We start from the raw sequence: 22,664 nt of genomic DNA, 5'->3' as shown, positions 1-22,664 counted from the left end.
TAATATTATTTTTATATCAAATGATATTAAGTCCCAAAGTTGACGAAATTGGCCACTTGCCCATTTCGAGTGCCGTTTAGGAAGCGATTTTGTCAAAGGCGACCTCTCAGGGTGCAACAGTGGAACAAGATACGGTGTTCAAACCCCGTGATCTTACTTTCAGATATACATATTACAAAATTAGCTTAGAACATCTCTAATATTATTTTTATATCAAATAATATTAAGCCCCGAAGTTGACGAAATTCGCCACTTGGCCATTTCGAGTGCCATTTTGGAAGCGATTTTGTCAAACCCGACCTCTCAGGGTGCAACAGGGGAACAAGATACGGGGTTCAAACCCCGTGATCTTATGTTCACATATACATACTACAAAATCAGCTTAGGACATATTTAATATTATTTTTATATCAAATGATATTAAGCCCCGAAGTTGAGGAAATTGGCCATTTGGTCATTTTGAGTGCCGGTTTGGAAGCCATTTTGTCAAACCCGACCTCTCAGGGTGCAACAGGGGAACAAGATACGGGGTTCAAACCCCGTGATCTTCCTTTCACATATACATATTACGAAATTAGCTATGGACATCTTTAATATTATTTTTATATCAAATGATATTAAGTCCCAAAGTTGACGAAATTGGCCACCTGCCCATTTCGAGTGCCGTTTAGGAAGCGATTTTGTCAAACGCGACCTCTCAGGGTGCAACAGGGCAACAAGATACGGTGTTCAAACCCTGTGATCTTACTTTCACATATACATACTACAAAATCAGCTTAGGACATATTTAATATTATTTTTATATCAAATGATATTAAGCCCCGAAGTTGACGAAATTGGCCATTTGGTCATTTCGAGTGCCGGTTTGGAAGCCATTTTGTCAAACCCGACCTCTCAGGGTGCAACAGGGGAACAAGATACGGGCTTCAAACCCCGTGATCTTCCTTTCACATATACATATTACGAAATTAGCTATGGACATCTTTAATATTATTTTTATATCAAATGATATTAAGCCCCGAAGTTGACGAAATTCGCCACTTTGCTATTTCGAGTGCCGTTTAGGAAGCGATTTTGTCAAACGCGACCTCTCAGGGTGCAACAGGGCAACAAGATACGGTGTTCAAACCCCGTGATCTTACTTTCACATATACATACTACAAAATCAGCTTAGGACATATTTAATATTATTTTTATATCAAATGACATTAAGCCCCGAAGTTGACAAAAATAGCCATTTGGCCATTTCGAGTGCCGGTTTGGAAGCCATTTTGTCAAACCCGACCTCTCAGGGTGCAACAGGGGAACAAGATACGGGGTTCAAACCCTGTGATCTTACTTTCACATATACATATTACGAAATTAGCTTAGGACATCTTTAGTATTATTTTTATATCGAATGATATTGAGCCCCGAAGTTGACGAAATTAGCCATTTGGCCATTTCGAGTGCCGTTTTGGAAGCCATTTTGTCAAACCCGACCTCTCAGGGTGCAACAGGGGAACAAGATACGGGGTTCAAACCTCGTGATCTTACTTTCACATATACATACTACAGAATCAGCTTAGGACATCTTTAATATTATTTTTATATCCAATGATATTAAGCCCCGAAGTTGACGAAATTCGCCACTTTGCTATTTCGAGTGCCGTTTTGGAAGCGATTTTGTCAAACGCGACCTCTCAGGGTGCAACAGGGGAACAAGATACGGGGTTCAAACCCCGTGATCTTACTTTCACATATACATATTACAAAATTAGCTTAGGACATATTTAATATTATTTTTATATCAAATGATATTAAGCCTCGAAGTTGACGAAATTCGCCACTTTGCTATTTCGAGTGCCGTTTTGGAAGCGATTTTGTCAAACGCGACCTCTCAGGGTGCAACAGCTCAACAAGATACAGTGTTCAAACCCCGTGATCTTACTTTCACATATACATACTACAAAATCAGCTTAGGACATATTTAATATTATTTTTATATCAAATGATATTAAGCCCCGAAGTTGACGAAATTGGCCATTTGGCCATTTCGAGTGCCGGTTTGGAAGCCATTTTGTCAAACCCGACCTCTCAGGGTGCAACAGGGGAACAAGATACGGGGTTCAAACCCTGTGATCTTACTTTCACATATACATATTACGAAATTAGCTTAGGACATCTTTAGTATTATTTTTATATCGAATGATATTGAGCCCCGAAGTTGACGAAATTAGCCATTTGGCCATTTCGAGTGCCGTTTTGGAAGCTATTTTGTCAAACCCGACCTCTCAGGGTGCAACAGGGGAACAAGATACGGGGTTCAAACCTCGTGATCTTACTTTCACATATACATACTACAGAATCAGCTTAGGACATCTTTAATATTATTTTTATATCCAATGATATTAAGCCCCGAAGTTGACGAAATTCGCCACTTTGCTATTTCGAGTGCCGTTTTGGAAGCCATTTTGTGAAACCCGACCTCTCAGGGTGCAACAGGGGAACAAGATACGGGGTTCAAACCCCGTGATCTTACTTTCACATATACATATTACAAAATTAGCTTAGGACATATTTAATATTATTTTTATATCAAATGATATTAAGCCTCGAAGTTGACGAAATTCGCCACTTTGCTATTTCGAGTGCCGTTTTGGAAGCGATTTTGTCAAACGCGACCTCTCAGGGTGCAACAGGGGAACAAGATACGGGGTTCAAACCCCGTGATCTTACTTTCACATATACATATTACAAAATTAGCTTAGGACATATTTAATATTATTTTTATATCAAATGATATTAAGCCTCGAAGTTGACGAAATTCGCCACTTTGCTATTTCGAGTGCCGTTTTGGAAGCGATTTTGTCAAACGCGACCTCTCAGGGTGCAACAGGGGAACAAGATACGGGATTCAAACCCTGTGATCTTACTTTCACATATACATATTACGAAATTAGCTTAGGACATCTTTAGTATTATTTTTATATCGAATGATATTGAGCCCCCAAGTTGACGAAATTAGCCATTTGGCCATTTCGAGTGTCGTTTTGGAAGCCATTTTGTCAAACCCGACCTCTCAGGGTGCAACAGGGGAACAAGATACGGGGTTCAAACCTCGTGATCTTACTTTCACATATACATACTGCAGAATCAGCTTAGGACATCTTTAATATTATTTTTATATCCAATGATATTAAGCCCCGAAGTTGACGAAATTCGCCACTTTGCTATTTCGAGTGCCGTTTTGGAAGCGATTTTGTCAAACGCGACCTCTCAGGGTGCAACAGGGGAACAAGATACGGGGTTCAAACCCCGTGATCTTACTTTCACATATACATATTACAAAATTAGCTTAGGACATATTTAATATTATTTTTATATCAAATGATATTAAGCCTCGAAGTTGACGAAATTCGCCACTTTGCTATTTCGAGTGCCGTTTTGGAAGCGATTTTGTCAAACGCGACCTCTCAGGGTGCAACAGGGGAACAAGATACGGGGTTCAAACCCCGTGATCTTACTTTCACATATACATATTACAAAATTAGCTTAGGACATATTTAATATTATTTTTATATCAAATGATATTAAGCCTCGAAGTTGACGAAATTCGCCACTTTGCTATTTCGAGTGCCGTTTTGGAAGCGATTTTGTCAAACGCGACCTCTCAGGGTGCAACAGGGGAACAAGATACGGGGTTCAAACCCCGTGATCTTACTTTCACATATACATATTATAAAATTAGCTTAGGACATATTTAATATTTTTATATCAAATGATATTAAGCCTCGAAGTTGACGAAATTGGCCATTTGGCCATTTCGAGTGCCGGTTTGGAAGCCATTTTGTGAAACCCGACCTCTTAGGGTGCAACAGGGGAACAAGATACGGGGTTGAAACCCCGTGATCTTACTCTCACGTACACTTACTACAAAATCAGCTTAGGACATCTTTAATATTATTTTTATATCAAATAATATTAAGCCTCGAAGTGGATGAAATTGGCCAATGGCCATTTCGGGCGCCGGTTTGGAAGCGATTTTGTCAAACTCGACCTGCCATGGTGCAACAGGGGAACAAGGTACGTGGTTCAAACTCCATGATCTTAGTTTCAGATATACACATTAGAAAATCAGCCTTGGACATCTTTAATATTATTGTTATATAAAAATATATTAAGCCCCGAAGTTGATGAAATAGGCCATTTGGCCATTTCGAGTGCCGTTTTGGAAGCGATTTTTAAAACGCGCCCTCTCAGGGTGCAACAGGGGAACAAGATACGGGGTTCAAACCCCGTGATCTTACTTTCTCATATACATACTACAAAATCAGCTTAGGACGCTTTTTGCTTAGGGAGTGTCGTTTCGGAAGCAGTTTCTTCAGACGCGACCTCTCCATATACGGCCTGGCACCAGGATTAAAGGGGCTTCGCACGTTTTAAAGGGCTTAATCTGCTGCCGAGCGTTGCGGTATCCTCTGTTACAATCCCAGTACAAGCCGTTCATAGTATCTTTTTGGCACAATGATACAAGTCATTTGAGTCATTGTAAAGGGCCCTGCTGCCGCCTTTTCCAAATTTTGCGGTGGTTTCCGATGCAATCACAGGAGAGGGGCATAACGTAAGCCGTCGCGTCTTTATAGGTGTGTAAAATGTCGGCCACCATGATTAAAGGGGTTTTTGTCCGTTTTAAAGGGCTCTGCTGTGGCCTTTTATGGAGTTTGAGGCCGCATCCGTTATAATTCCAGTAGAACGGCAATAGCATGCATAACCCGTTGCGTACACTTATATGACTTTGGAACTATGATACAAGGGGTATCGACCTCTTTAAAGGGCTCTGCTGCCGCATTTTCTGTATTTTGCGGTAGTCTCTGTTACAATCCCAGTAGAACGGCATTGCACAAGCCATTGATGACATGTCATCGGCAGCATGATACAAGAAGTCTCGCCCGTTCTGAAGGGCTATGCTGCATCCTTTCCCCGATATTTGCGGTCGCCTGTGTTATGATCTCGCTAGAATGACATAGTATAAGTTGTTGATAATATGACTGTGACAGCATGACACAAGGGGTTTTGCTCGTTTAAGAGGGCTCTGCTGCCAAGTTTGCCGAATTTGGCGATCGCCTGTGTTATAACTCCAGCAGAATAGGATTGCACAAGACACTGGTAACTTTCTTTCTTTCGCTCCATGATACAGTGAGTTTCGCCCGTTTTATAAGGCCTTGCTGCTGCCGTATCCAAATTATGCGGTCTCCTCTTGCGCAATTCCGGTAGAAAGGCACAGCGTAAGCCGTCATTAATATGCCTTTGGTATACCATGATACAAGGGGTTTCGTACGTTTTAAAGGACTTTGTTGCTGCCTTTTCCGCATTTGGTGGTCGCTTCTGTTGCGATCCCTGTAGAAGAGCATCATAAGCCGTTGATAATATCTGTTTGGAACCATGATTAAAGAGGTTTTGCCCGTTCTAAAGGGCTCTGCTGCGGTCTTTTACGGATTTTGCGGTCGCCGCCGTTACAATCCCAGTGGGAAGGGCAATAGCATAAGCCGTCTCGAATATGCCTTTGACACCATGATACAAAGGGTTTTGCCCGTTTTAGAGGGCTCTGCCGGCGCCTCTTCCAAATTTTGCGGTCACCACTGTCAAAATCCCAGTACAAGGGCCTAGTATAAGTCGTTGATAATGGCTTCGCTATGCAGAATACACCAGTGACTCTTTGTGGTGTATTCCATGGGTGCCCCTGCCATCATCGGGGTTGCAGAAAGGTTACTTTTTACTTTTCTCAAAGAAGTTGGCAAGTGATGCAATGTTTCAGAAGGATACTGTGGTGGTGGTGGTGATGGTGAAAGGGCTTGCCGTTGTCGGCCTCACGTATATGGGCAACGTCACGACTGACGCCCTGAGGAAATGTGCATCCTGGGCAGACTTCTAGGGTCACTGTGGGTCATTTCTTGCAGGTCGAGGTGTAAGCATACCATGGACTTGTTTATGCGTGCTGCACTTCGAGAACAATTGGTTGATTACCATGAACAGTGAAATTCAAACGGCTTCGTAACGGATATGTTCTCAAGCGGTGAACCACCCCAGGCCATAGTCATGAACTATTTGTTGTTGTTGTTGTAACGGATATGTCTTTTCCTCAGACTTTAGCACCAGTGCTCGTAGGTGTCTGTTGCCGTGTAAATGTTCGGACTGCCGGCGATTTGCTGTGCAAGTTCACTTTTGTGCCCGTATCTTGGCAAGTTTTTTTCCTTGCCGTCGCGGCTCTCTCACGCTGAATTCAAACGGAAGGTATCAGCCTTTGGTCCGTTGCGCAACTCGTATCAGCAGCGAAGAGGAACGACAATTTCTTCTTTGTCATTGTTGTTGCGGCTGGCACTATCATCAATGCGCATAGAAGCCAAGATGCGGTACCCGGCGTGATAAGATGTCTGCGTGATTTCGAGTGGAGAGAACCATAGGGTGGTATATCTATATGGATACATATCTATGCGTATATGCATTGGTGGCCAAGGTGTATCGGGAAATCTCATGAATTACAGGGGAGTGGTTGGAAAAATTCAGGGGGAGCGTACACCTCCCTGGGGGGTGGGGGTAATCACCCTGGAAAGGACCGCAATTACAGCTGAGTGGCATAGTTATTAGGCATTCGCATATACAATTCGTCAATTAGAAACTTCACTTGACACACCAGCAGAGACAAATGAGCTTCTTTTCCAAATTAGACATTGAAAATTTGAAAGGCGTTGCAAGTTCTTCGTACATAGTTCTTCACGAACGATTATCCCAACGTCCAGGAGCACTGAAATTGTCGGTTTACACACTGTATTGCTGATTTTGCTTGCATTTTCAACGTGAAAAAGAAAAAGGAAATCAGGGAAAGAGAAATAATTAAAAATATTCACACAATGACCCTATACTACTCCATCTATATTACTCCATCTAAACTACTCCATCTATATTTTTGTTCTTTTTTTTCACTGCGCCTCTCTGTGCTCAGTATACAGTTTTTCGCGCATGATATCCGGAGAGGCTGCTGCTATGCTGTAATCCCATAAACTTAGTGTAATAATTAAGATGATGTCATTCTCTGCACTTGTCTCCACTATAACTTCTCAATTATCATATTACTTACAGTGTAGCTTATCAAAATGCACGTTCAGACCAGATCGCTAATCGCTATAACTACTAGCTGAGGTTCATGAGTCACAAGAACTGCTCGAATGTGAATGTCCTTCCTAACGTCGACAGGAGCAACACTACATCGAGCAAGGGTAAAAACAATGCCTGAAAACCTGGTTTCATTCCCACTTCTTCATTATTGGTGTGCGTGTGTGTGTGTGTGGGGGGGGTGGCAGCTTTATTCTATTTAGTGGTCAAGAGCCCTCGGGACACAGAATAGCTGACTGCAAGCCATGCACATGCGGCCCGCGTGTGTGAGAGCCCTGCTTGCCCTGATCTAAGCATTACTTCATCTTAAGCGATAAATAAATAATGTACTCGAGGGCGCGTAGCACTTGTTTAGCGTTATCTCCAAATCTGGTATTTAGTTCTGCTCCAAAATATCTGGTCCAAAGAAGTCGCGTTTCACCAAACTATTGCCACTCGCATCGCCACAGCACTCGCAGACGCCAAACTGTCCGTATCTTCCATTTCATTTAGTAATAATTCTGGATATAAACGTGATATCGAAGATGTCATCACTTAATTACGTAGTCTGTGTATCCATGCTTAATAGCTATGAGTCCGCGGCCCATACCTGATTCCCTTGCCAGAGCCCGCGAAGTAGCGTTTGGTCAAATCATTCATTTTCAAGCGACCAAAGAACAAACAGGAGACAAGATCAGACACAAGTCGCTCTATTGTTGTTTCGTGTTTGTTCTTTGGTCGCTTGTGGATTTGCACCAACCAGCCCAATCTATATACTTCAGACATTTTGCCAAATCGTCGCCCAAGAGGCACTCACTGGCACCAATTTGTCAGTTTCCTCTATTTTAGCTCGTAATAACTCTTGATACTGATGGTATCATCATAAAATTACGTAGTCTGTGTATCGTCTGCGGACCGTAGCTGCTGTCCTTGCTGCACTCTTAGAATTCGCATCTAGTGAATTTGTCGTCCAGAAGGCTATCACAGGCGCCAACCTGCCAATTTCATCCGGCAATCTCCCGATATCTGGAAAGTCTCATGCTCGTTCCCACAGTTATACATCACGTCTTATTCTTTATCTTATGCGAATGCTCCCGGGCGTGTTATCGGTGTTGTTATCAGGTCGGGGCGCGAAAAGGGAATTGTTCGTCTCAGATATGTCCTCCTCTCCCTGCCCAGATCTGTTCCTCCTCACGTACTCACGCACCACCCTGTAAACTTAGCTTCCTTGCGTAGTCCTCTGCTATCAGGTCAAGCCGGGTTTCAGAGGGGGTGTCCCTGAATGCTGCTCTTGCCGGCTGTGTTGTCTGAGGTTTTCCCTGGATTTTCCGAAGACTTTAAAGACGAATGTCAGCACAGTTCCCCCTGAAGTCGGCCCAGGACGCATACTAACCCCCACTCCTTCCTGCTGTCCTCTCTCCATCTGCCCACGTCTGTACGCCGCTCATAGCCACAGTTGCTTCGCGGCGCTAACACCGAATTAAAAAAATATTAATAAAACACAAATTTCTGCACTACGCGATATGTACTGGCCGTGTCGTTATAACCTAGCTGTTTGCCTCCACCCCTACGCCTTAGAGGTATAACGGTGGTGGTGGTGGTGGTGGCGATGATGGAACTGTGAGCCTCATGTGCAGTCACTTGTAGGCACAGAAAGCCTAGACGACAAACGAATACATAACTCGCGCAACCAATTGATACGTACACTGTAAAAAAATAGTGTGATCTCTACGGGCGTTTAACAGTATCTGACGACGACGTGTTACCGTAATCACAGATACTGCGAAAACTACGTAAAACGGTGGCGCCATCATCATGCGCCGGCCAAAAACTTCAATGCGGAGGCAAGGACAAGTCAAGTACGGGTCCATTGATCTCTATAGTATAGGCTGGATCGCGCATAGGGTGCTCCACAGCGTGGTCACCGGCCGCCATATTGGTGGGCCCAACGCACTTCTGTCGTCTGCATTTAGTTCAAGCGGGGCTGCCCGTATTTTTTAAGGTTTACTTTAAACTAAAGGGCATGTCATGCCAGTTTGTTGCGGCTTTGAGTACATTTCACATGGACAGAGAAAGAGGGATAATTTTTCACAGGTAAGCTATTTATTTTGAGGAAAGATCTGTTTATTCGTATCGCATGCATCTGACAACTCGGACCTGTTTGCATTGCTACTTGACTGGTGCCATTGCGTACTAAGGAAGTATGTGTAGCTGCTCCTACAAATCTCAGGACCATGTATTTTCTATAAACAATGCGCTTGTGCTTGCAGATTCCCCTCACAGTCACTCAGCTGTGCCGACGAACCGGATGCAGAACCTACGCCAATATGCCAATTTGTTCCACTGCTCTTTTAATCTGTGAGGTACGGTGGAAGTAAATAAACTGCTGTGTTAACCTCATATGTGCAGTCGCTCCTACAGCGCGTGTGATAAGTTATGCATGTGCATGCTCTTCGTGCACAGCGCTTCGAATTTCTGTAATGAAATACGCTGACAGATGAACAACTGCAAAGCACTCGCGACAATAACGTTATTTTAAGATGAGGAATGGGGAGTTTCATCGCCAGGGTACTCCACCCCATTGCTGGTGGTGATGTGGTGAATAAAATAATGATCCCCTTCAGAATAAGGATCGAGGTTGTGTGTTCTGCAATACACACAGAGACACTCGTAGAACATAATACGATAACGGAAAAAGTCAAAGGAGAACAATACAACACCAAACCACACAAAAACGAACGAGAACTGCGGAACACCACACGAAAACCGAACAGAAACGAAAACAAACAAAAAATATAAAAACGGAAGTACCTCACAATAACAAACAGTGTGAAAGCTTTCTGAGCAAAAAGAATGAATTTTATAGGTTGACATTCACCGAACTCACCTTCATGCGTATGCTCCCTGTGCACAACACTTAGGCCCCCTATTCGGAATACAGGCAGCGGAGAAGAAAAAGAAGGCATTACCATTAAATTACCATTACCATTAAAAACTACAGGAACACGGCTGAAGCACGTTTGGAATACATCAGCACATTGATTCCTAAGAAGGATACGTGCTAATCAGCAATGAAGAGCGTTTAAAGCGCAATAAGTACTCCAAATCAAATCGCTTCCCATTGTTTCCTATGGGAGCAGCCGGCGCCAGTGGGCCCTCCAACATGGCGGCCGGTTGCCGCACCTCTCTCCCACGCGTCCCTCTCCTATGCGCCATCCAGCCTTTATACATAGAGATCAGTGTACGGGTCATTGATGTCATTCACAACCGCATGACGCCGAACATCTTTCGCGGACAATCGTTGAGGAAGGAGGACTACCTCCTACAAAGAAGAAGAAGTGGTCGTTGTAAATCTCGTGAATGCACGCAGCCAGGTAAGCACATTTCTGTTCGCACATCCTGTTCTTTGCGATTTGAGCGTGGTGCACCCTATGCCTTGTTTTTGTTGAACTTATGGGACACCAGTAAATCGTGGCTCGCGTTTCCTGTGAGGTGTCTCCCTATAGTTTCAGATCTCCGTGTGTCAGGCGTCCTGGCTCGTAGGGTGATCAAGGCGCTCTTATTGTAATGTATCGTTGCGGAAGGTGCCCCTGTGTTTTTAACAATTTGATGGACTACGTTGACCACTGTAGACATGTACATGAAGCGAGCAGAATACCGTGCTGTCATGTATTATGTGTGTACACGGCGGCGAACTATGCAGCACTCAGATGTCACATTTTGGGACGTTACAATAACACACCAGAACGGTCGCCTCGAAGCAATTTGCTCTCCGAAACCACGAAAGTATATCATGTCACGTCCATTAGTGCTCGCGTCAGTTCACTACGAATATATATATATACTGTCACATATGAAGCAGCACATAATAGAAGGTCATGATCAGATGTCCTTATGAACGCTGCCAGAAGAACTTCCGTGCCGTCTCCGCGTTTTGTGTGCACCTTCATATGTTCTTCCATTGAAAAAATAAAACGGTGACTATGATCTCCTTTCTCTGTGCAGTGTTTCGATGCCAGAGCTGACTGATGGGTGCACATGGTTCCTTCGTATGTTCTTCATTTGAAAAAATAAACTGAGTATAACTGCATGTCAATTGCCCTGCTCCCTGTAACAGTTTCCTTTCTCTTTGCAGTGTTTTCATGCCAGAGCTGACTGATGGGGTGCACATGGCTCCTTCGTATGTTCTTCCTTTGAAAAAATAAACGGCAAGTATAACTGCATGTTAATTGCCCTGTTCCCTGGAACAGTTGCCTTTCTCTTTGCAATGTTTTGATGCTAGAGCTGACTGATGGGTGCACATGGTTCCTTCGTATGTTCTTCCTTTGAAAAAATAAACGGTGAGTATAACTGCATGCCAATTGCCCTGCTCCATGTAACAGTTTCCTTTATCTTTGCAGTGTTTGGATGCCAAAGCTGCCACCGTAAAACCACCGTAAAAAAAACGGCCAATGTTTGGCAGCCAACTTTCCTTGCATTTGCCCGGTTTTTTTTTTTGTGAAATTTTTTACAGTGTATCTCCTCTCGAACAAAGCATTCTCTGCTTGTCCTTCTTCCTCTTTGTCACACAATACCTTCGCTTCAAAATTTTCGAAATCCTATACTAGCCAGCACGAAGAAGCGTAGGAAAGAAACGTAACAAAGCACCTGCACCTCCTCCGTCTCTACAAAGCGCGGAAACTCAGTTATACGGAACCGATTCAATTCGTGACGAGAGCACTGCGACACAGAGGGAATAATCGTGTTTTCCCCCCACGGCTCTCTCTTTTCTCCCTCCCGATTACAGTTTTGTATTTGCATCTTTTCGCAATTCGAGCAGCCCCGTTCATTCGGAGACGTTTCAATTTTCTTGCCAATGGAATTGTCTCGTCCCTTTCGCGGGCGTCTTGCATTAGCCCTGGTAGTCCGCTTACAGCGAACCGTACTTCCAGCCGTTTCCTTCACATTGCTCTGGTATAACGATTCCACGTGTGTACCTTTTAAAGCGATTGAAAATAAACAAATAGAAGAAAGTTCATTAAAGTTTCATTGTGAAATGTCGTCCTCGGAAATTACTGCGCGATGACGGTGGGTCCTGGGAGATTAGTTTTGAGGGAAGAGATTTTTCTACCTGAACGGGCCGTGAAATGAGGTGCGTCTTCGAACAATGAGCGAAAAAGAGAGAGGGAGAGTGTGTGTGTGAGAGAGTGAGAGAAATGGATAGTGAAGTCGTTTTGAGATGTAAAAGATGTACTGAGAAATGTGAAGAATGGAAATAAAGGACTTGATATGTGAATCTTTTTTATCATTATTATTATTACGATGCCCTCTTTCGCTATACGGGTAACAATGGGTGGTACTGATTGGGTGATAGGTGTGATTTAAAATGGGTCATATCGGAACTTTACTAATTGAAATCGTTTTTTTTTTCTTCGTTCATTTTGTCTTTTTTTTTTTTTTTGCAGCGTCGCGTATGCAGGTTAATGCTATCTTTATTTTCGATAGGAGCTTCTTTTTTCTCACGTACTCTTGAAGAGGAAACATGTGCGGCATAATTTGCACACACTAATATATCGTTCAGTGATCATACTAATAATCTTGGATGTTACGTTAACATACAGGGTGTACGTAACGCGTTGCCTGCTTCCGGTGCCGCACGACAACGCATTTATGAGATCGAAGCCAACAACAAAAAATATTGTGGTAGCCAAACTCTGCGTAACAAAATAATAGCCACGCAAACTTTTCTCTCCGTGCACTTCGAATGGGCTATACCAATGCCGACATGGCGGTCTCCGGAGATTATGTGTGCAGGAACCGCTAGGGGCGCTAGCGGCACCGAAGCCGAAGTAACAGAAATTAGCATCACTGTGGGACTTCATTTCGTTTCCTGCACCAGTGAAATCTCTGGCGGTAGCTGGATGCAACTGTGAGAAGACCGCCATGCCCCATTCAAAACGCGCAGCGACAAAAGCTTGCGCGGATATATTTTTGTTACGCAGAGTTTGATTACCAAAATTTCTTTTGTTGGTTTTCATCACGTAAAAAATGTCTGTTCCTTCGGTAAACAGGGAACTCGTGACGTGCGCAAAAGTGGGTATACTTTGCGCGTAATAATACCCATTATTGTAACATAAATTCCTAAAAAAACGATATAGGTATTATATAAAAATGAAACCTATAGGACACGATAAATTTTAATTACGACAATATTATCGCGTATTATTTCATTGCAAATCAGAGTGTGTATGTATGATGTGGCGTGACAGTGTGTACTCGCCTTGGCCTTCGATGTTTCGGTACCAGCGCCCATTTTTATACCCGCACTTTTTTATACCCGTTTTATACCCCCAGCATTTTATTCCCGTGGAATATCAAACGCGACGTTTCGTCAATCTTACCCAAGTAACTTATGAACGAAAATGGTAACACTATATTTACTAAGCAAAAAGCGTTGTATAAAACCATTTATAACCCTGGGAAATGTGCGTGACATAATGTGTTTTCCAACATGACATTCACCAAGATTGTCGTCATCTTGTTTTGTGTAATGGTTTCGTAACGTACATATGCAAAAGTCCCTTCTGCGCAATAAAACGCACAACGCGATTACAAAATCATGGTGTTAAACACGGAAAGAACTGGTATGTTCTGAGGCTGGAACAACATAGAAGGGACAAATACATACAAAGCCTCAATTTGCCTAAGAATTAACGATGAAAGATGAAAGTCACTGAAAAGGTTAGGCAATCCTGAAGATGTGGGTTCGAGCCCTACAGCTGGCTAACCTTTTCAGTGACTTTCATCTTTCATTGTTAAACACGGGTTGTGAAACGATTCCCTCGCTCTTCGAACCATGTTGATTATGCAGGCCTCCTGAACATTACGAAGCGAAGTCTTATGACGATGCATTCCTGCGTTCGGAAGTTACTGCACAACGAAAATCTCGCACTACGAGAGAGCACCTTTGCTCTCTTCCTCAGTCCCCACAAGTATAATGCGCGTGGTCTTCTTGGGGAACTGCGAGGCGTACCTGTTCCCATAGTAACTGTGTCGCCAGATATCGCGTGGTGTGTCCCAGATATCGCGGCGCGGTGAGTCACGGATGAAGCGGGCTGCCACGGTTGCGTGATATGACGTTGGATATCACGTGATGTGTGGTGATGCAGGTGGCGGGAGTGGGAAGCACAAGACGCTAGGCCTTTCGCAAGGATGGCACTGCCGAGGAAGGTTCTTGCTTTGTGTATTTGGAATAAGAAGCCATTCGAAACGATTGTAACGATTCCTGAACATCTGACCATGGTTCTAGTTGCAATGCATTAATTTCGAAATATTAACATATTATATGTTAAGAACTCTCAAACGCAGGGAAATAATCGTGTTAAAGTCTACCCACAATGCGTAGCGACACACTGGCGCTGTATTTCAGCTGCGAGTGCCCAAGGTTGCACAGCTACTCGGATTTATTTATAATTTTAATGACATAAGTTATAACAAAGTAGCATGCTCCGGAGTCAAGTATGGCTTTGGGTATTGAATATATGCCCTATAATATTGCAAACAGTGCGTTAGATACGTCCATGCGGTTAGGGGTGGCTTCTCAACCCTAGCAACGCGATACTGACGTGCGGCACATTAAAAGACTAACTCACCGAGTACTTGAAACAGTGAAAGAACAGCGAGACAGCCAGTCCACGCAGAACTTCCGCCGGATGTCCTTCGTAGATGTGCGACACTCCCAAAACAGCACTTTGGAACGGAGCGTCGGAGTACACACAGAACAGCACTGCACATCACTGCACCCGTTAACACTACGCCAGCCATTTTCGAAGACGTTACTTCAAAGTGATACGATGCGATGACGTCCAATACATTTCTTCAATCACCCAGACGCGAGCGTTTCAGACGGTTGGCCGAAAAACAATCTAACATATCTGTTTAGCTATCTCCCCATTTCAGTCCCTGTAGTCGCAACCTTATTTCCGAAGATGCGCTCTTGTAGACTTTCGGCGAAAAAGGAACAATTTCAAACCTCTCCTTGCTTTCGGTTTTCTTTTAAATCCAAGATTGTCATCTTTTCTTCACAACCCTGAGCTGGAATCGGACACTACATGTGCAGGTTATGGAAGATGACAAATGTTTCTCAAAGAATTTCTTGTTCTTATCGCCATTTTCAAGTCTATGATTACTGAAATCCACGGTGACCGAAAAGATGAGGGCTAAAATACAGCCATCGTGACGGACGTGCAATATGCGTCGTCCTGAAGATCCTCGCTAACACTCCGAAAGTTTAGCCACGTTGGTGACGTCGGTTTTCATCACAATGTTTGGAAGGTTCCTTTTCCCAAAGGACTGGTTTTAGCTCAGCACTTCTTCGCCAATTGGTTTCGCGAATTCATGGTGAGAAAATTCGAACAACAAACGCGAGTATAGTGATGTGTACCTTTTGCAGAATAGATAATGGCCTCTTATCTTGTTACAACTCTCAGACAGATTTTTGCATATGCCAAAACATGAATGGAACAAGGTTTGTTGAACTACTGAAGACGTCCACCTCTACTGCTCACATAGCTCAAGATGCATCAGGACGAAAAAAAGTGACATGGGATAAAGAATGTATGTTGTAGAAACGTAATCGGCATGCACTGAGGAAGTTTAACTGAGGCTGGCAATGGTCTCTGCTTTACTCCAAACCAGCTCTTGTCTCAGCGTGAGGTTGTATTAGTTGTGAGCGGGTCGCCAATATTTCACGTGAATGGTATGCCGCTCGAGCTTGTAGGATATAGTTGATATTTCAATTGCGCCTCTATCTGAGATGCACCGTTAGGTTGGTAGAGTTCTGCGTAAGTTTACCTTGATGGTTTCGGCTATACGCGCAACTCATTCAGCTTATAACATCATGATGTCTTACAAATAAAATATATCCTTCAGTTTTTCACCGCGACCGCGCTTTTCGGAAGGTAGATTCCTCAAATTTCGATACGTTTTCTGCGGTACCCGTCTACAGATTTTCCAACCATACTTTGTGATTCACTTCTTTGTCCTCTACTTCGCTCCAACCACACGAATGTCTGCCAGTCCACCTTTCCATTGTCCCCGCACCTGGTCACGGATATCCATCACAGCCTCTGTTTCCTTCCAAGTGCATCAAGGCTCACTGGGACATGGCGAAAGCCGAATCCTCTTTCAAGAAAACCCAACTTAAAAGGGGAATCTTAGAGGCATTCAATTTCGTCCGGGAACAGAGGGGTCCTACCAGGCCTTCTAGAAGACGGGATCTCCTGAATATTTTACAAGCAAAACGATCGATTCCAGAAGGGCAACAAAAAAGAAAAAGAAAAGGAAATCGTGACGCGAAAACGAAGAAAAAAGTCCGAGCCTCTCCTCCTTCCTTTTTTCTTTTTTCTCTCTTTTTTCTGAGGAAGACAGAACGGGCTTCTAACAGACCTGTTCGAGTTAACGGCAGCCAATAAACGTCGATCCTGTGCAATCTGGCCTACCTAATCAGCTCTTATCGATTTCCTTGATTCCTAATCTCGTTGGTGCAGCCTCAGAATTGCGTGGACGGTACTCCCCCAATTCACCTCGTCGCCGCACTACACACGTGAAGTAATTGCCTGTATTTCCTCCTGCGCCATTATGGAGCTCCGGAAGTTCATCACCAGCGTCATCAGTATCATCGCGGCAGCGCTTATCCACTTCCGGCGGCAATTACGAGGCGAATGCTGTCCTCTTATTTTTATTTTTGTTTTACTGAGTGTCGCGTCCTGTTGAAGAGGGTGTTGGAAAACAGCGAACAAGCTGGTACGAGGAACGGTTCCAACCGATCGACAGGGGTGGAGCTGCGCGACTCTGATTGTGTTCCTGCAGAAGCACGCGGCCGTTGAGTGCGAAGTGATTGTGTTTTTTGTGGTCGTAAAAGAAACAGGGAACAAGACGTCTGCTTTGGGCTCGCTCCGTAATAACCTACGGTCGTTAAAACAGGGCCAGGCCGTGTTCTTGTTAGTTCGAACCCTGGTGATCCTTTCTCAGCTTTAAGTGTTACATTAAGTGTCACTGCACCATGTTTCCTGTAATAACACGGTATCTCACAGCACTATGATACATTTGTCAGCTTACCGCCTCGGCACTACAAACTTCCGAAGGGGGGTTTCGGATTCCGTGCCCAACTCAAATCGCTATACGATAATGGCATTGCCTTTGAGATCGTTTAGAAATCTGCAGCTTCAGTAACGCAAAATCGCGTTTGTTTGCGAAGTGATGATGCGCATCTAAGAGCTCGTAATTCAGAAGTTAGCGTAAAAACCGACAAACACAGAGCACGTTCACACCACTAGGGAAACAGAGGTTTCCAGCCCGCCGACCCCTTTACAAGCTTAAGTGGCCAATTCTCTTTCTTGGATAAATGGCCAACCACTCCGGTCCTTTGAAAACGAGAAACTGACAGGCAGGAAGTGGTGACTTCGACCGCTTCCCGTTTCACTATCAATCACTGCACACTGTGGAAGAAGGCAGACGACTTGTAGCAGACGACGCGGCTCATCCTGTAGCAGACGACATTTTTCTCAGTGTTGCTTCGTTCCAGACTCGTCACGTTGTCTTTCGATGGCACGTGAATATTCAAACGGGGAGTCCAAAGTTTCTTGGACGTCAAGAGAAACGCATTGGTTCACATTGCTGTCGCATTATTGTTTGACCAGTTTGGGGAGACTTTGCAGAAAGCTACAAAAAGTTAGCGAAATTTTTTACCGAGTTTGGAAGAGTGAGAATTATTTGCTTTATAACTTTATAATTTCGTGCGTATTCGGCGTTGTCACTCGCAATATACAGCCTAAAAGGTAGAAGAGGTTTAAATATTACTTGCCACCTGCGGCACCCCTTATTTGTAAGCAGGAACACGTCGTGCACAAAACGTGAGCACACCGCACTGCACACTTCACGCTTTCACATATCCTTGCAGGAGCACAAAGTGTCGTTAGCGAACTTTCTGCAATTTCGAAAACGTCCTCTGTATGTTGCAGACGGCGGCAATCACATTGCGCAGTCTCTTTAAAGACGCTGTGATATTCAGGCTGGAATCGGTGTTTATAGGAGACACGACTTCAGAAAGCAGACGACATCGCACGATTCCGAAACCAAAGCGAGAGCGACACTGACAGAAAGCAGGCGTGTTCAACCTGCAGCCCGCACCGGCGACAGCCCGATGCAAACTGATCGCCGACGAACTGAGAGTCTCGGCAGAGCCGGCAGAGCTACGGGTCCCGTGGGTGCGCGGCGCACGCCGGGAAATCTTAGCCCGCCATCAGACGGACGAATCGGTTGAACCTCGCCCAGTCGCCCTCGGCTTTTCGCTTCAAATCACTTCCCTTGTCGCTCGGTAGCTACGTGGCTTGCGTTGACTGTGTGCAATTCAGGGTTGCGGAATGGGGTCTCTCGTTCCTCCCATTCCATTCCAATTCCATTCCGAGGAATGGAGATTTGCGATAATTCAATTCCTTTCAATTCCTCGGAATGAAAAGGTATGGTCAGTTCCCACTTTTTGAATGGCTTGGCAACCCAATTTCATTCCGTTAATTCCCTCAATAAAGGAAAAGGACCGGTAACCATACTTGCAAGTCCTGCAATGCTAGAGGAGATTGACATTATCAAGCACGGAAAAGGCACAAAGACAAGGTCATTTCACTCCTGACCGTGTGCAGGTGCGGTGCAAAGGGTGCGAAGGCTAAAACCAGCACGTTGAAACCAAAACTGGCCACCGGTGCACCCAGACCATTCCATTCCCATTCTTAGGACAGTTTCTGCCATTTCATTCCAATTCCATTCCGGGCTCCGCTAAATCTGGAATGATTCCGGAATCATTCCAACTCCGGACTGGCAACTCCGCAACCCTGTGCGACTGTTGTCCTTCTTCTATATGTTTTTGGGCTTGCGCCTTGTGCTTTGTAGTAGAGCAGCCATTTTTTGAGTGATTTTGTAGTCATGTGGCGAATTTCACCATCCGTCGTCATCAATTTACCTGCTGTTGTTGATTGAAGGTGTTTTGTAGCGGCAGACAGGTTTGTGGAATTGTTTTCTGATGAGCCGCCTATTTTGCGTTGCGGGAACTGATTTTTTAGCTTCCTCCCTTCCAGTGTTTGTGAGGTAAGTCGTTCGATTAAACTATCGATTGAACTACGAAAATTGTAAGAAGTGTAAGACATCATTAGTCTAATAGCTCTTGTTCCTGCCATGCGTTGATAAGCAGTACGTACAGTGGACGTCGTAAGTAGTACTCATGGACAATGTCCCGATACGAACCTGTAGTCGACGTGTATATGCTTAACCAATCGTTAATCTGACTTTTCTTACGAAGTTTTCATTTTGAGCAAGTTTAGTTTTAATACGTATCTTTCATTTCTCACAACAACCTTCGCAACCTTATAACTTTTACTTTTGATTTATTGGTGTCGCTAATGTTCTAAAATAAGCAAATTCGGTCACGCATTTCCACATACAACAACAACAAAGAAATCGTGACTATCACCTGGGGTGATTCACCACTGGAGAGCCATACACTACCCCATTACACGCGAAGCATTAGATGTGATGTATGAAAATGAAGTTAAAGTTATGTTCAAGTACAACAATTGAGCTCCCCTCCACTCGCTGCGTTGCGCTACGTCACAAAAAAGTACGACACGATCCACATTCAATGCGCCTTTTTCGTTGATAGACACATTCAAATAAATATTACAATGCATAACAACGACAATGCACCGGTAATGCACACCGGCAATAACCAATGCACACGCATTACAAAAAAAAGAAAAATAAAGAGAGAGAGAGAGAAAAAGAAACAATAAAGAACTATCTATGCTACGTTCGGTATTCATGTGTTTGCAACGCTTAGCTATTCCAGGCGCAGGTGAATTTTTCTGAAAAATCCGCCCTGAAAGTATCGAGGGATGCTCCTTTTCCATAACTTTTTTCAGATATCTATTCCATTCCATTCCATATCTGTTCGTAACTGAACTGCACAGTTTTGTCTGGTCAAATCATCTCGGACGGCAGACACGGCAATAATGCGCTTTCAATTACTGAAACCTATAAAATGTTAGCGCTTTCATTATAAATATACTGGTCGTTCCTCGAGCAAGCCACAGAGAAAGATTCATTTAGGGGAGTTCCTGGAAGGATCAGAACCATTAGATTGTGTTCCCTTTACCACTCTAAGAGGAAAAATCGTGGGACAAGAGAAAAAAATAAAAATAAAAACAGCGAAAGCTTCTGATTAATTGTGCTCGCTATATCCTCTCGGTAGAGAACCCCTAATGAAAGCAGGGATGAGTCTTAGAATTAGTGACCATTTTCTGGGAAAGAACCAAAAAGCGATAGAGTTAAAAAGAGAATGTGAGGTCGAACGAGAAAACGCATGGATGGAAATCTGTAATTTCGACAAAAAAGAATAATGGTGAGGTATGCCGCAAATAGCACCTGGGCTAATGTGATTAGATAGGCCTACGCAATGATGTTAAGGAATAGGAGTTGGACAAGTCTAATTTTGTAGATGCGATATTTTGTTAAATGATACAAACGGATGCGATGATGTTTTGCAATGATGCAGCACTGGTGTAACTTTGTATGGAGGTGTAGGTAGTTATGCACGATTTTATTTGAAGCTACCGTTGTTCTGAGAAATACCTTCCGATTATCACGTACACGTTTAACCCAAAAAAGTATGAATGTAGCATGCGAACCTGTGTGACGGAAAAAGCAGAACATTTTGAACGTCTCCTAACGTGCATTATATAACGCATTTGCTTCGTCCTGAGCGCGTGACGTCACCAGTACTTATTATTATTCGGTGATGGTCATACTGCTGCGATCACATCGCGACCATGCTGATGACTCCGAGGTATCGGGTTCGAATCCTACGAGTGACTGTGATATCTAAGCGTTCTCTCGCATTTTAGAGTAGAGACGCAAGAGGGTTGCTGGTACGCTTTCCCCGAAGTTGCCCCATGACGCCTGTCTCGCTCTCTCTCTTGTAATCTCTCTTCATACGTCGACGTCTATACAGGGTGCCCTGAAAACGTGTCACTGAAGTATAATAAAATAACTACACCATCAGTAGAATCATGCGGTCAACGGCATTTGTTCTTACTTGGGTTTTGCCGCCTCCGGATGTGGATGTCGTGTAACGTAAGTTTAATTACCTGAATTTTTGCGAACTGAAGTCTGAAATTTGCGAAATAAAGGTCACTTTTTTACCCCACCAATGTGAAGAGCGTGTCGAATTTACTCAAATTAATGATAATCGACAGGGCCATCAGGAGCTATCCCATCGGAAAAAATAGCCGAACATTATGCTCTAAGGAGCTCCCAGAGGATAGCGCGCGACGAATTTTTCAGTGCAATCGTTGTCAGTCCGACGAAAAGAGGTTGGAAACCCAGCCCACACCGGCATCGCACAAATAGATAAAACAGGCATGGCTTATCGCGTCCAGCTTTCGCTGAGATAATGCCTTTCCTCTCCCAATTTCAGGCACTGTCACGTTTTCTACTATGACTGTGTGGGCTGGGTTTGGAACCTCCTTTCGAAGGAGTGACAGCGACTGCCCTCAAAAAGTCGTAGCACGTTATAGTCCGGTGCTCCGAAAAGCATGATGTACGGCTATTTTTTTCCGATGGGATAGCTGGTGAATATCACTGTCAATTATCTTGAATTTGAGTGAATTCCGCACGCTCTTTGGTGGGGTAGAAAAGTGACCTTTACTTGGCAAATTTCCGAGTTAAGTTCGCAAATATTTACACAATACATGACATTCACATCAGGAGGTGGCAAAAACCTAGTAAGAACAAATGCCATTGACCGCATGAGTCTAGGTGGCGTAGTTTTTTAATATTTTTTTATTATGATTATTCAATGACACGTTTTCTGGGACACCCTGTATGTCACTCATAGACACAGTTGCTTCGCGGTGCTAGCACGTAACTACCCCCTCGTAAAAAAAAGAAAAAGAAAAACAAGCTTGGACGCCTGTCAATATGTCAATAAAAAACGTGAAGCCTTTCATGACTGTTCGCTGAAAAACCCCACTCCGCTTGACGCCGTCCTAATCATGACGGGGACTTTTGTCGCTTCGTTTAATGAACACCCGCCTTCTCTATCTAAAAAGCGTACAAAGATGAAAGAAGTGAAGATGCTTCGTACCCCGAGAGACGGTCCCCGGGGTACCGTCCAATGTGTTCCTGTCAGATAACATCCCCGTGCAAGATGTCATTAGTGAAGCGCTTGTCCGAAAAATCGCGCCAACAAAACACTGTCTGTCTTTTCTCTCCCTCCCGCGCTCTTTCCGACGGGAAGACAAATTGCGCGCACTATTTGTTTATTTGCTTATTTTTTTAAATGCGTTCATCTGTGGAGTCGCGCTGACTTCGTCTTCCTTTCGACTCGCAAATATTACATTTTTTAATGTTTGTCGGTAACGCTTTTAGTCCGTGTCAGCGCCGCGAAGCAAGAGGGACTGTGAGTGGCGTCCTACTGCTTCTCCGATGCTGTGGGTGTGTATTTC

General features: G+C 43.9%; 1 protein-coding gene and 1 long non-coding RNA gene across 3 annotated transcripts in view; one reads left to right on the top strand and one right to left on the bottom strand.

The window, feature by feature from the left end:
- Positions 1–18,348, bottom strand: part of LOC135394113 (cell adhesion molecule Dscam2-like) — a 311,175-nt gene extending 292,827 nt beyond the window's left edge. For both annotated transcript variants that reach the window (XM_064624628.1, XM_064624629.1), the window contains exon 1: positions 14,763–18,348. In XM_064624628.1, coding sequence (XP_064480698.1) covers positions 14,763–14,934 — 172 coding nt within the window. In that variant the 5' untranslated portion in view covers positions 14,935–18,348. The remainder of the gene's footprint in view (positions 1–14,762) is intronic.
- LOC135395334 (uncharacterized) lies at positions 10,699–12,410 on the top strand. Its single transcript, XR_010423027.1, has 3 exons — positions 10,699–11,180; positions 11,267–11,471; positions 11,532–12,410. It is a non-coding gene; the product is annotated as an uncharacterized LOC135395334 (long non-coding RNA).
- Positions 18,349–22,664: the final 4,316 nt, after the last annotated feature.

Source organism: Ornithodoros turicata, chromosome 5 (assembly GCF_037126465.1).
Source record: "Ornithodoros turicata isolate Travis chromosome 5, ASM3712646v1, whole genome shotgun sequence".
In the NCBI taxonomy this organism is placed as follows: domain Eukaryota; kingdom Metazoa; phylum Arthropoda; class Arachnida; order Ixodida; family Argasidae; genus Ornithodoros; species Ornithodoros turicata.
The sequence above is the reverse complement of the archived record's forward strand: the minus strand, read 5'-3'. Positions and strand labels throughout refer to the sequence as shown.